At 38.5% G+C, this 13,222-nt stretch overlaps 1 protein-coding gene across 1 annotated transcript in view; it reads right to left on the bottom strand.

Moving 5' to 3' along the window:
• LOC150092814 (uncharacterized) overlaps positions 1-13,222 on the bottom strand; it is a 740,966-nt gene that overhangs the window by 137,180 nt on the left and 590,564 nt on the right. Inside the window, exon 25 of the mRNA XM_090414287.1 lies at positions 12,541-12,666. Coding sequence (XP_090270413.1) covers positions 12,541-12,666 — 126 coding nt within the window. The remainder of the gene's footprint in view (positions 1-12,540; positions 12,667-13,222) is intronic.

Below are 13,222 nucleotides of genomic sequence, written 5' to 3'. Positions count from 1 at the left end.
CTACCACCCATCATTCTCTCACAGCACCTTGAAACCCACAGAACAAGTTTCTTCTCCTCCTCCTTCATCCCTGCTACTGCTGTACTGTGGAACAGTCTTCCTCCTGATGTATTTCCCAAGGAATACAATATACAGACATTTAAATAAAATGTAAACAAGTTTCTCCTTTCCCAACCCACTACCGATATCCGGTACTAATGTACTATAGGTTGATCAGCCAACCTCTCATGTATGGGCCCACCATAAAAAAATTAAAAAATAAATAAAATAAAAATAAAAATTACCAAGCCCATGGCTTTTGTACAAAACTGTTTTGCACCCTGCCCTAAAGAGTATCATATTCCTATCCACACATCATTGTATTTTACCTTTAACCAACTTTTCAAATACTTTAACTACCCCTCTTGATATGGTAATTGGTCTTAATTTGCTACTACTGTCTCGGAGTCACCTTTATGTAATTATCTTACTTTCTTGTCCTTACCTTGGAATCGTGCAGAGCTGAGGCAGGTGAAACAACTTCAACAGAAGCACTGCCAATTCTCTTGCACATTCCTGCAGCACAAAAGCTGACATGCCATCTAGTCCCACTGCAGTTTCTACACTGATATAAGGAGGACCGGAAAGTAATCAATTTTTTGAACTACATTTTTAATATAAATTTTATTAAAGAACAAATTAACATTATTCAATTCTATAATCACCATCGTTAATTATGACCTTACTCCAACGATCTACTAAGTTTATAATTCCTTTTTTGAAAAAAGTTTTTTCTTTGGAGGCAAAAAATGATATCAAACTCCTTTGGATATCATCTTGCGAATAGAAGGTTTTATTTCTTATGCTGTGTTCTAAGGATCTAAATAAGTGATAATCATTATGGGCAATATCCGGCGAATATGAAGGATGTGGTAGAAGTTCCCATCCTAACTGCCTAATTTTTTCTTGAGTCATACTTGCAGAATGTGGTTTTGCATTATCTTGCTGCAAAATTATCCCTTTTCAATTGATAAGCACAGGACATTTGATTAACAATGCTTGATGTAGTCACTCTAATTGTGATAGTCTTACCTTGTTCCATGAGTTTGTAATGAATAATTCCATGAATATCCGAGGAGTAGGCGAAACCAAATGCACAACAGAACCTTTTGTGGATGAAGTCCATCTTTAGGTGTTGGAACTGGAGTTTGATTTGGAGAAAGTCACTATTTTTTGTGTTTATTATTCTTATACAGCACCCATTTTTCGTCACCAGTTATGACTCGTTCCAAAAAGGGCTCATTTTGTTGTCTGATCAACAATGAATTGCAAATCGCCCATCTCTGTGCTTTATTGTTTTCTGACAGTTCATGCGGTACCCGTATACCCTGTTTAAGAACCTTGCCACTCTTATGTAAGTGCTCTTGGACAGTTGACCATGATGAATAAAGTTTCTCTGCTAATTCTTGTATGGTTTGTTTTGGATCTGATTCAATGAGAGCCTCAAGCACATCGTCATCCAGATGGAGTTCATCCACCTAAAGATGGATGAAGTCCATCTTTAGGTGCTGGAACTGGAGTTTGATTTGGAGAAAGTCACTATTTCTTGCGTTTATTATTCTTATACGGCACCCATTTTTCGTCACCAGTTACGACTAGTTCCAAAAAGGGCTCATTTTGTTGTCTGATCAACAATGAATTGCAAATCGCCCATCTCTGTGCTTTATTGTTTTCTGACAGTTCATGCGGTACCCGTATACCCTGTTTAAGAACCTTGCCACTCTTATGTAAGTGCTCTTGGACAGTTGACCATGATGAATTAAGTTTCTCTGCTAATTCTTGTATGGTTTGTTTTGGATCTGATTCAACGAGAGTCTCAAGTGCATCGTCATCTAGAATAAGAGGTCTTCCAGATCGAGGACGATCAGAGAGATCAAAATTTTTTTCTGCAAATCTCCTAAACCATCACTGACATTTATTAACCTTCAATACATCTCCATAAGTTGAGCAAATGATTTTGGTAGCCTCGGTAGCATTCTTTCCTTGGTGAAACAAAAACAGCATACAATGATGTAAATGGTGCAATTCAACTTTAAAGTCTTCCATATTAAAAAAAAAAAAATCTAAAATTAAAAAAAAAAGATTTTTTAAATAGAAAAGTAATGCTAATATAATATTTAAATAAAAATAAAATTTAATAATTCATGTGTTATTCAAGAAAAAACAATCGACTAAAAATAACCTATTAAAAATAATTGATTACCTTCCGATCCCCCTTATATTTTTCAATATGCTTAGCACCTCCAGTTCATCTACCTCAATTCTCTCATTAGCAACTGCAAAATCTCCACCTGGATGATTGTACCCTTGCAAAATGATCACTTAGTAACTCAACTATCACTTTTTTTTTTGTCATTTCTACCATCAGAATGAATTAAAGTTATGCACTTTCATAATAATTTTTCCTCTTACTTGTTACATAATGAAAAAAATTCTTTTGTATTTATTTTGGCACCTATTTAGCTAATTTTCTCTGATAATTGATTTAGCCTTTTTTACCATATTAGTTACCATCCTTCCTGGGTGCATTTTGTACTGTTCATTAGTATGCTGATCACCTTTTTCTTTATATTCCCTTTGCAGTGTTTTTTTTTTCTTTTCAGGCCTGCTTTATATAGTTTCAATGCTTCCTCCACTTCCATTCTTGTTATGTAAATAAATAAAAAATAAATCAGCTAATGACTTTTATTCCCTTATAGGGCTAGTGAAACCTTTATACGCTATCTAGCTTTGGGAGACTGAGTGAGCAGTTCAATCTCCATTGGTAGCCAATCAGAGAGATAGCTGGCCCATGTCTATCACTATTTACAGCAGCCACTGATGAAGAGGCTGGCAAACAAGTGCTGCCATCTCTTGGTACCCAACCCTAACAAGATACGTTGATGATGATGAACAGTCTATTTTTCTACCCACTGCAAGGTGAAGGCCTCTCCAATTGCAGGAGGTTTTTGGGTCTACTACTCCCATGGTGACCCAGTCCATATTGGGAGAGTGTAACTATACTTGGGTGAATGGTGAATAAATGTATGAAGGTGGAAGACAATCACACACATCCATTCCTGTGCAGGATTTGAACCCGAAGCCTCTTGGCTAGAGAGCGGAAATGCTAACCATTCGGCCAACTGGTTCGGACAGTAACAAGATATGTTACTGTCTGAAATAATGTGGGTACTACGGTCGATTTTCTTGAATTTACGGAATAAAAAACCCGAGTTTTTCCTCCTGCACGAGCAAGCCGGAGGAAAAACCCGCTTGCCCATGCCAGAGATCGATTAACTCAAGAATTGGTCGAAGAAAGGCTTAGAAAAAGTTCTTCCAGTCGACGAATAGACTTGACTTGTCTGACTTTGAGCAACCAAGCACAGAGGATGCAAGTGCCACATCCACTGAGCTACACAGGCCTTTCTTGTTATGTTAGGAATTGTAATCCAATAATTGAAGTCACACATAATAATTGCGCAACCTGCACTCATTGTGCTAATTGTCAATGCCTCACACCACATCTTCTTCAATCTACAATCCTCTTTAACTTCTACACTGGTGTCCAAAAGTTAAAGAAAGATGAACAATATTTTTACCTATCATCATCATCATTATCAGCCATTGTCGATCCACTGCTGAATGAAGGCCTTTCCAAGATTACTACAAAACTGTCTGTCCATGGCTCTCCTTTTCCATGTGCAAATTTGATGATATCATAAATCCACTGTGATTTAAGTCGGCATCGTGATAATTTTTCTTCTCAGCATCCAATCCAGTACTTCTTTTGTCCATTGTTGATCTTGTCTTTGAGCAATATGCCCAATTCATATGTTTCATTCTTCCTATGATGTCAGAGACTTTGTTTGATTTCTTATCCACATATTCCTTTTGTGATACCAAGCATACTTCTTTCCATACTAATTTTTACCTATATATATACATACATACATACATATATTATTATTATTATTATTATTATTATTTTCAGGCTACTCCAGGGAGTCCTTAGACTCATCGAGGGAGGCCCTAAACATCATGTCCACACAACTATACGACATTCTCACAGTATCTATCATACCTTGCCTTGAACTCGCTCAATGTCATAGCACCCACAACAGACACTGACAGCTTATTCCACTCATTTACAACTCTAAAAGTAAAGAACCCAGCTCTAACACCACTGCTAACCACACTCTTGCCCAGCTTCCACAGGTGTCCCCTAGTTCTCCCACCACCAGTCCTAATCTCAAAAATATCCTCAAAAAATCCTCAAAGACCCCAAAAAATACCCGAGGTGATCAGATCTGGGCACAGTAGTCGAGATGAGGTCTTATCAAGGCTCGGTACAGAGGTACAATAACTTGCTTGTCTATGCTCGTTAAGGTATTTTTCGACAACCAAGTGAGTTGATGAGCTGATTTAGCTACTTTCGCAATGTGCCCCCTAAACTTCATCCCCCTATCCACCAACACTCCTAAGTCCCTGGCCTCATCAATCTCTTCAAGTACAGTTCCACCCATGTGGTATACTGCTGCTAATCTTTTCACCCCAAAATGCATAACCTTACATTTTGTTACGTTAAATTGACATCCATTCTCCTTAGCCCAGAACTCCAATCTAACCAAGTCATCCTGCAAGATTTTGACATCTTCTGCATTCATTATCGCCCTACCCAAATTTGCATCATCAGCAAACAAATGAACTGTTCCACTTAGATCCTTCCCTATATCGTTAATGAACAGATTAAACAGCAGTGGTCCAAGAACAGAACCCTGCGGCACACCACTAGTCACAGGCCGTCTTTTGGACTCTACTCCTGAATAAACTACTCTTTGATATCTCTCCATCAACCACCCACCTATCCATCTCACCAACCCTACATCCATTCCCATATGTTGTAGTTTACGGATTAGAATTCCATGTGGTATCCTATCAAACACCTTTGCCAGGTCCAGCAGTATCACTGTAAACCCATTTCTCTTATCCAGTTCAGCCGTCACCTTGTTATAAAACTTGAGCAAGTTACTCAGGCATGATCTACCATTTACAAAGCGATGCTGTCCCCTGTACAGTATCTCATTTTCATCAATCCATTTCAGTATTTTTCCCTTGACTACTTTCTCCAAGACCTTGACAACAACTCCTGATATGCTGATCGGTCGGTAATTTGCAACCATAGTCTTGGATCCTCCTTTATGCAGTGAAATTATTTTCCGCTCTTTCCACACCTTCGGGACTAAACCAGACTTGAGACTCAGATTAAACAACATGGTCAAGGGCACTGATAATTCCTTAGCCGCTTCACGCAAAACCCGTGCCGGTATACCATCCAATCCCACAGATGTATTCACATTAAGGTTCTGTAATAGACTACTCACCTCCACTTCATTCATCACAATTCCTGTGTAAACTAATCGCTCCTTCATTTTTTCAATGTCACCACCTGGATGATATACTTTTGCAAAGTGCGCGCTCAGTAACTCCACTATATCGACTGGTTCAGTGACCTCCTTACCATCGTCATTCCTTAAAATCATTTTGCCATGTACAGTTTTTTTTCTTGCTTGCAGCATATTGAAAGAACTGTTTGGGATTCTCTTTTGCTTGCATAGCTAGTTTCCTTTCATAATTGGCTTTTGCTGTTTTTACCACACTCGTTACCGTTCTGGCCTGCACTTTATACCGTTCGTGTGCCTGCTCCTGAAATGCTGATCGGTCGGTAATTTGCAACCATAGTCTTGGATCCTCCTTTATGCAGTGAAATTATTTTCCGCTCTTTCCACACCTTCGGGACTAAACCAGACTTGAGACTCAGATTAAACAACATGGTCAAGGGCACTGATAATTCCTTAGCCGCTTCACGCAAAACCCGTGCCGGTATACCATCCAATCCCACAGATGTGTTCACATTAAGGTTCTGTAATAGACTACTCACCTCCACTTCATTCATCACAATTCCCGTGTAAACTAATGGCTCCTTCATTTTTTCAATGTCACCACCTGGATGATATACTTTTGCAAAGTGCACGCTCAGTAACTCCACTATATCGACTGGTTCAGTGACCTCCTTACCATCGTCATTCCTTAAAATCATTTTGCCATGTACAGTTTTTTTTCTTGCTTGCAGCATATTGAAAGAACTGTTTGGGATTCTCTTTTGCTTGCATAGCTAGTTTCCTTTCATAATTGGCTTTTGCTGTTTTTACCACACTCGTTACCCTTCTGGCCTGCACTTTATACCGTTCGTGTGCCTGCTGGTCACCCCTTTCTTTAAATTCCCTCCACAGTTGTTTCTTTTTTTGCAGCTGAAGCTTAATGGTGTTATTCATCCATTTAACCCCTACTTGTTTTACTATTCGGACCCTAGGTATACAATCAGCCATTACCTCCTGTAAATGCTCCTTGACCACTTCCCATGCTCTATCGACGTCCAGCCCTTGCAGTTGTACATGCCATTGCACTGATCCAAGCAATCTCCTAAGCTTGTTATACTTGCCAGCATGGTAATTCCACATATACCCTGTCTTAATCAAAAATTCCACACCTTTAGCCACCTCCCAGGTCAAGACCTTATGATCACTCTCACCAATAGGTGGCAACATGGTCATATTCATTACAGTCAAATTGTGAGATGCTATTACCAGGTCAAGCACTCTCACACCTCTAGTATTTTCAATTACATGCTGTCTCAGATAGTTATCCCTTAATAATTGAATAAAATCCTTTTCCTTGCTCACATGTGTCCTCTCCTTCTTCCAATCAATGTTACAATAATTAAAATCCCCCATAATAATTACCCTCCTTCCACTCATTTCATCAATTTGTTTATGCAAACTATCTTCACCATCTATTCCATCACCTGGTCTATAGCAGCACCCAACTGTATATTTTATTTTGCCAGTCTCAATCTCACACCAAATAGCCTCAAACGAGCTCCTTTCACTATCCTGCAATACAACTTCAATTCTCCTTGGCTGCAGTTCATCAGCTATCATCAATAACACCCCTCCTCCATTTTATTCTCTCTGCTCCTCCTAAACACACTATAACCTACACATTCTATCCCACTAACTATATCATCTTTCGTCAGCCATGTTTCACTAATGCCAATAACCTGTGGCCAGGAAGAGCCAATCAAGGCCAAAAATTCTTCCTTCTTGTTCCTAATACCCCTGGCATTAGTATACATGAAATGCAGTGATCCCTTTGTCCCACCCCTATCTTGATGCGTTATTCTAAATGACCCATTCCCATTTTTTGTCCTTAGTGCTGGCTCAGGTACATTATAAAAATTTTTACACTCAACTGTCTCACTGATGTCTGCATATCCACTCCCCCCCATCCTTGGTAGTTCTAGTTTCCCTGGTTTTGCACATCCATTTTCACTTCATTCAGCAACACTTTTTCCAGTCTTCGCACACCAAGTCCATTCAAATGCAGGCCATCCATCTTGTATAAGTCCTTTCGCCAATCAAACTCATTCCACACCACACTGTCTGCATAACCTGCGCATAATGTCATTTGCGATTATGGCCCTCCTTCTAAACTCCTCTCTGTCATACCGTGGCAACAGACTCACCATTCTAACTCTGTCCCTCTTTTCTTTCGCTACCTTTAACAATACTTTCAAGTCCTCTCTCATAAAAAATTTATCACCTTTCAATTCATTCGTACCCACCACAATTATTAATTCTTTCACCCTCTGTTTTTGCACTCTAATACTCTCACTCACATCCTTAAATTTCGCACCCGGTAAGTACGATTTAGTTACACTCTCATCTATCACTCCTCTTAATAACGAGTCACCATACAACACTCTTTCCTTCATTTCAGAAACTCGCCCACTCTTACGCTGGTTATTTACGTTAGCCGAATCACTCTGGAAAGAGTTTTGCAGGTGCTCTAATTGCCGCTGCGCATTTTGTATCACTGCACGCAACCTACCGATCTCACTTCCTACAAATAATTCCTCATTTTTTTTATCATTCAAACCATTTTCTCTCTCTGTATATTCTCTCTCACTCTTTCTTAGATCACCGCTCTCATTGCTTTCTTGTACATCGCAATTCCCTATCAAGCCACTATTTTCACTCACATTCTGGCTTTCTTCAACCATAGCTGTCTCACAACCTGACACATAATTCAACTCCTCACTTTGCTTACACTTTCTACACATTCTTCCACCACTATCACTTTCAATCCAAACTCCAGCCTCATTCGGGAATGCATACATTCCACACACATCACAAATTCTCTCACATTATAGTTTTTGAACAATGGCGTCGTATTTTTGGACGCCATTATCTTACGTCGCATTGGCGCCATATTCAAATCTATGAAACGTATCGTTAAATACTAAATTAAATAACGGAATTTACACCAAAATCACGCAGACACCACAAGCTACCAAAATTAGACAATATTACGTTATGATTTTAACCTATATTCTAATTTTCATTCAAAATTATACTTAGCTTTTGGGAGCTCCCTGAAAATACGACCAACTGTCTGGCCCTCTAGCGGCCTCTCCAATACATACATACATATGTATGTAACATCCAAACATAAAATTTACAGCTGAGTTTGAAACTAATTTTCAAATTTCTCTTCCTTTTTTGGACATCAAACTGACCCATTCCTCAGAGAAATTAAAAATCTCAATTTACAGAAAAGCTACCCACACCAACAGATATCTCCATGGTCACTCCCATCATTAACCTCCTCAAAAGTTTGGAATCATTTCTACACTAGGACACTGTGCTCGCTCTCTTCTTGATGATGAGATAGAACTTAATAAAGAACTCAATTTTCTCAGGTCTACTTTTCAACTAAATCGTTATTCACAAAAAGCAATTGACAAATTCTTATTAAATCCACCTGCTCGCAATTAAGAGACCAATAGGGTGAAAGGTGATGTTTCTATACCATACATAAGCTCTGTCTCACTCAAATTGGCCAAGGTTTTTAGGAAATACAACATAAGAACTTTATTTACTTCTTTTCCAAAAATCCACTTAGTGAGCTGTCTGAAACCTAGACATCACAACCTTAAATATCCAATATCCCAGTGTTTACCAGATTTGGTGCAACTGCGATATACCACACTTTGGCCAAACAGAAAAATCGATCGAGTTATGCATTGAAGAACATAAGAGAGACGTCACTTACAGGAGAATGCAAGCCAATGCTTTGTCTAGTCTTGTTCTGTTCTTGGCCAATTCTAATGATGAAAACCTTAGCCATACAGTCCTATGGGACAAGTCTGAGAACATTTTCCGTTGCCAGGATGAATTAGAAAGAAAGATAATAGAATCAAAAGAAATCATTCTCAACCCCCTACATCTCAACAACAACCTGAGTTACAACCTTTCAGACTGTCATTGTGCTACGATCAAATACTGCTGTTTGTGAGATGCTATACGCATGCCTATGCCCAACAATGAAGTCAACGAGAGAACAGTTTTGAATGATCAGACTTCAACGTTTCTACGTTGAATATATATATACACACTAACATTTCGTGTTGTTTACGGTTTTTTTCTCTATGTTCACTGGTTATTTCTTTTGTAATGTGCACCTGAAGAAGACTGATACACGCTGAAACTAGTTGTGCTATTAAACTTTGTTTTCATTTTTCTCGGTTTCTAGTCATTCAATATTTTTAAAAATACACACACACACACACACACACACACACACACACACACACACACACACACACACACACACATATATATATAAATGAAAAAATGTTCATGACTATAGCCAAATGTGGACATAAATTTATCGACAGCATATTAATACAGCATATTACACAAAATATGTGTTATCAATTTCATACAATTAAATTGCAATAAGTTTTTGGCAAAAGTTACAAATTTCCTAAAGATGTAGTTAAGGAATTAATGTATAGTGCTTACAGAAAACTATGCGGAGAAACATTTCAGTATGGAAGAGGTTCACCTCGAACTGCGATACAGCTCTCACAATGGTGTACTATGCATAGCACCAAGTGATTCAGGAGTTCTTGAGGCAAACTGGCCGATTCCTTCTTCAGAGCAAAGATAAGACCTTGTTTATTTTCTGGAGGGGAAGTTCGAATAGCAATGCATCTCCCTATTGCATCCTAAATGTGTTCTAAAGGGTTGAGATCTGGGGAGCATGCTGAAAACTCGATCCTCAGTCTCCAGAAGTATCTACACTGCTCATCTACGATGCATCATTATCAACCATAAAAACGAATTCTTTGACTTCAGCACCACAGAACAATTCAAAATGACATTGAAGTATTTCGTTGTGATATAATTCACCAGTCATAGTCCCTTTTTTCCTTGTAGCTTGGTGCGTCCATTAAGCATAATGACTCCATACTCCATGTTCTTAGCACCACCGTATCTATCCCTTTCAAGAATACTCTCACAGTGATAAGCAGTACCACTTTCACACCAGATCAAGTGTTGTCTAGAATCAGAGGAAAGAAAGTGTGAAAAATGTTTGAGCTTTTGTTGCAATAAGCATTCTTCAGTAAGATGCAATAACTGTGAAGAAAATTAAGACTGCATAAAAATAAATGTTAATAATTAATATAAAAATAAAGCAATATTAATAATTTGTTTATTTCATTTTACTCACCATATTCAACCTTATAATAAATAATAACATTTCATTAGTAATATTGAGAAATTAAAGAAATATCATAACTTTTCCATTAAGTATGCCTCATATTATTCAATGTTCATACAATATCTTTTCTTCTTAGTGTCAGTTTCATGCTCTTCATACATTTCCCATTCACTTATTTGTTCATTCTCTCTGCAGCTGTGCCATATGACCATTCTTTCTGCAGTTGTCTAGCTCACACTTTTATACTTTATTTATATTTCTTTTTCAGAACACTAAAAGTTCAACTTCAGTTAGCATTATCCTTTTCAAAGCTAATCAGAGATGTTGGATTACAGATGTTGTCAGTATATATATATATATATATATGAGGGATGTCCAGAAAGTAAGTTCCGTTTTTAAATATTTTCACTGCAGCACTGCGATCATAATGGAGCGTATGTGTGCTGAGTTTGCTGATTCGTTAGCAAGGCCTTAGTGCGATTTTCAGACATTCTTGCAGTGTGTATGCTTCTTGGTGTGTGTGTTTATAATATCTAAGAAAATTGAATCACCTGCGCGCATGTGAAATTAGGCTAATCATCCATTTCTTCAATGCGAGGAATGTTAAAGCAGCTGAAATTCATCAGCAAATTATTGAGGTTTATGGAGAACATGCAAGGAGTGATTCAATTCTACGAAAATGGGTAAGATGGAAGGATAGGTATGAACGATGAAGAACGGAGCAGGCAACCATCTTTAGTGACTGACAATTTGGTGCGTTCAGTTGAACAAAAGATTCATCAGAATAGGGAATTCACTATATCATCACTCTCACTGCAATTTCCAGAAGTTTAACGTTCATGTCTTCATGAAATTGTGTGCACGCTGCAGGCAACCATCTTTAGTGACTGACAATTTGGTGCGTTCAGTTGAAGAAAAGATTCGTCAGAATAGGGAATTCACTATGTCATCAATCTCACTGCAATTTCCAGAAGTTGAACGTTCATGTCTTCATGAAACTGTGTGCATGCTGGGTGCCAAAGTTGCGTACAGAACAACACAAAATGAATCGGCTGGGCAGTGTGTTGGATTTCTTGGCACGCTACCATGAGGATGGTGATCCTGATCAGACTTGTCACCGGGGATGAGACTTCGGTGTTGTATGCAACCACTGAATCCAAACAACACTCCATGGAGTGGAGGCACACCTCATCACCAGTCAAGACGAAACTGAAGAGAATGGTTTCCACTCGGAAAATCATGTGCACTGTGTTTTTGGGACAGACAAGGAATTTTACTGGTAGACTTCTTGGGTCAATGCTCCACAATCAACATGAGTATGTACTGCCAAACCTTTAAGAAACGGCATCGTGCAATCAAGAATAAACAACGTGACATGCTTACCAGGGCTGTAGTTTTGATTCATAATAACGCCCACCCACACACGGCTGGAATAACACAACCACTTGCAACCTTCTGAACAATTCCATCATACTGCATATAGTCCTGACCTCGTGCCAAGCGACTTTCACCTGTTCACACATCTGAAATCTTTCCTTGGTGGCCAGCAGTTTCAAGATGACAACAAGGTCAAAGAAGCAGGCAATATGTGGTTTGCATCACAAGTGGCACCCATCTACGAAGAAGGTATAAAACTCTTGATGCCCCGTTATGATAAGTGCCTAAACAATGGCGGATATTATGTAGAAAAGTAGTGAAAGATGTCTACTTTAATTTCCAATAAAGTTTTTTTTGTAAGTATATTTTTGTTTCTCTGATAGCCCATCGGAACTTACTTTCTGGATGTCCCACATTATAAAAATATATAACCATATGTGATAAAAATATTGAATATTTTAACTGCAATTTTGCAACATGAACTTATGAGAAAGAAAGTTTTATTGAAATCATATTTACCTCTCTGTCTATAATTTTAGCATCAAATACTTCGGACTTTTTTATAGTGCTGCGCACAATGTCTGGTGTATTTGCTGTTCTTAGGCATCGTTCCATGTCCAGATCATCTCTCGATCTCAAATTGCACTAAAAAAAAGGATACTTGTAAATCTTAAATTCCTTATTTATATAACAATAAATTCGGTTTTATTCAGTTATTCGGTTTTAAAACAATTATTATTATTACTACGGGCTACTCCAGGGAGTCCTTAGACTCATCGAGGGAGGCCCTAAACATCATGTTCACACAACTGTTCAACATTCTCACAGTATCTATCATACCTTGCCTTGAACTTGCTCACTGTCATAGCACCCACAACAGACTCTGGCAGCTTATTCCACTCATTTACCACTCTAAAAGTAAAGAACCCAGCTCTAACACCACTGCCAACCACGCTCTTGCCCAGCTTCCATGGGTGTCCCCTAGTTCTCCCACCACCAGTCCTGATCTCAAAAACATCCTCTGAATTAATCCTATAGAATCCCTTTAGCAATTTGAATGTCTCAATCATATCTCCCCTTTTCCACCTATCAACTAGTTTCTGCAACCCACAAATCTTCAACCTGTTCTCATATGGTTCATTCCATAGACCTGCTATCATCTTAGTCACTCACCTCTGGATCCTCTCCACCTCCTCCCCAT

This window comes from Typopeltis vanoorti, chromosome 25 (assembly GCF_054136105.1).
Source record: "Typopeltis vanoorti isolate ZY-2024b chromosome 25, IOZ_Tvanoo_1.0, whole genome shotgun sequence".
NCBI lineage: Eukaryota > Metazoa > Arthropoda > Arachnida > Uropygi > Thelyphonidae > Typopeltis > Typopeltis vanoorti.
The sequence above is the reverse complement of the archived record's forward strand: the minus strand, read 5'-3'. Positions and strand labels throughout refer to the sequence as shown.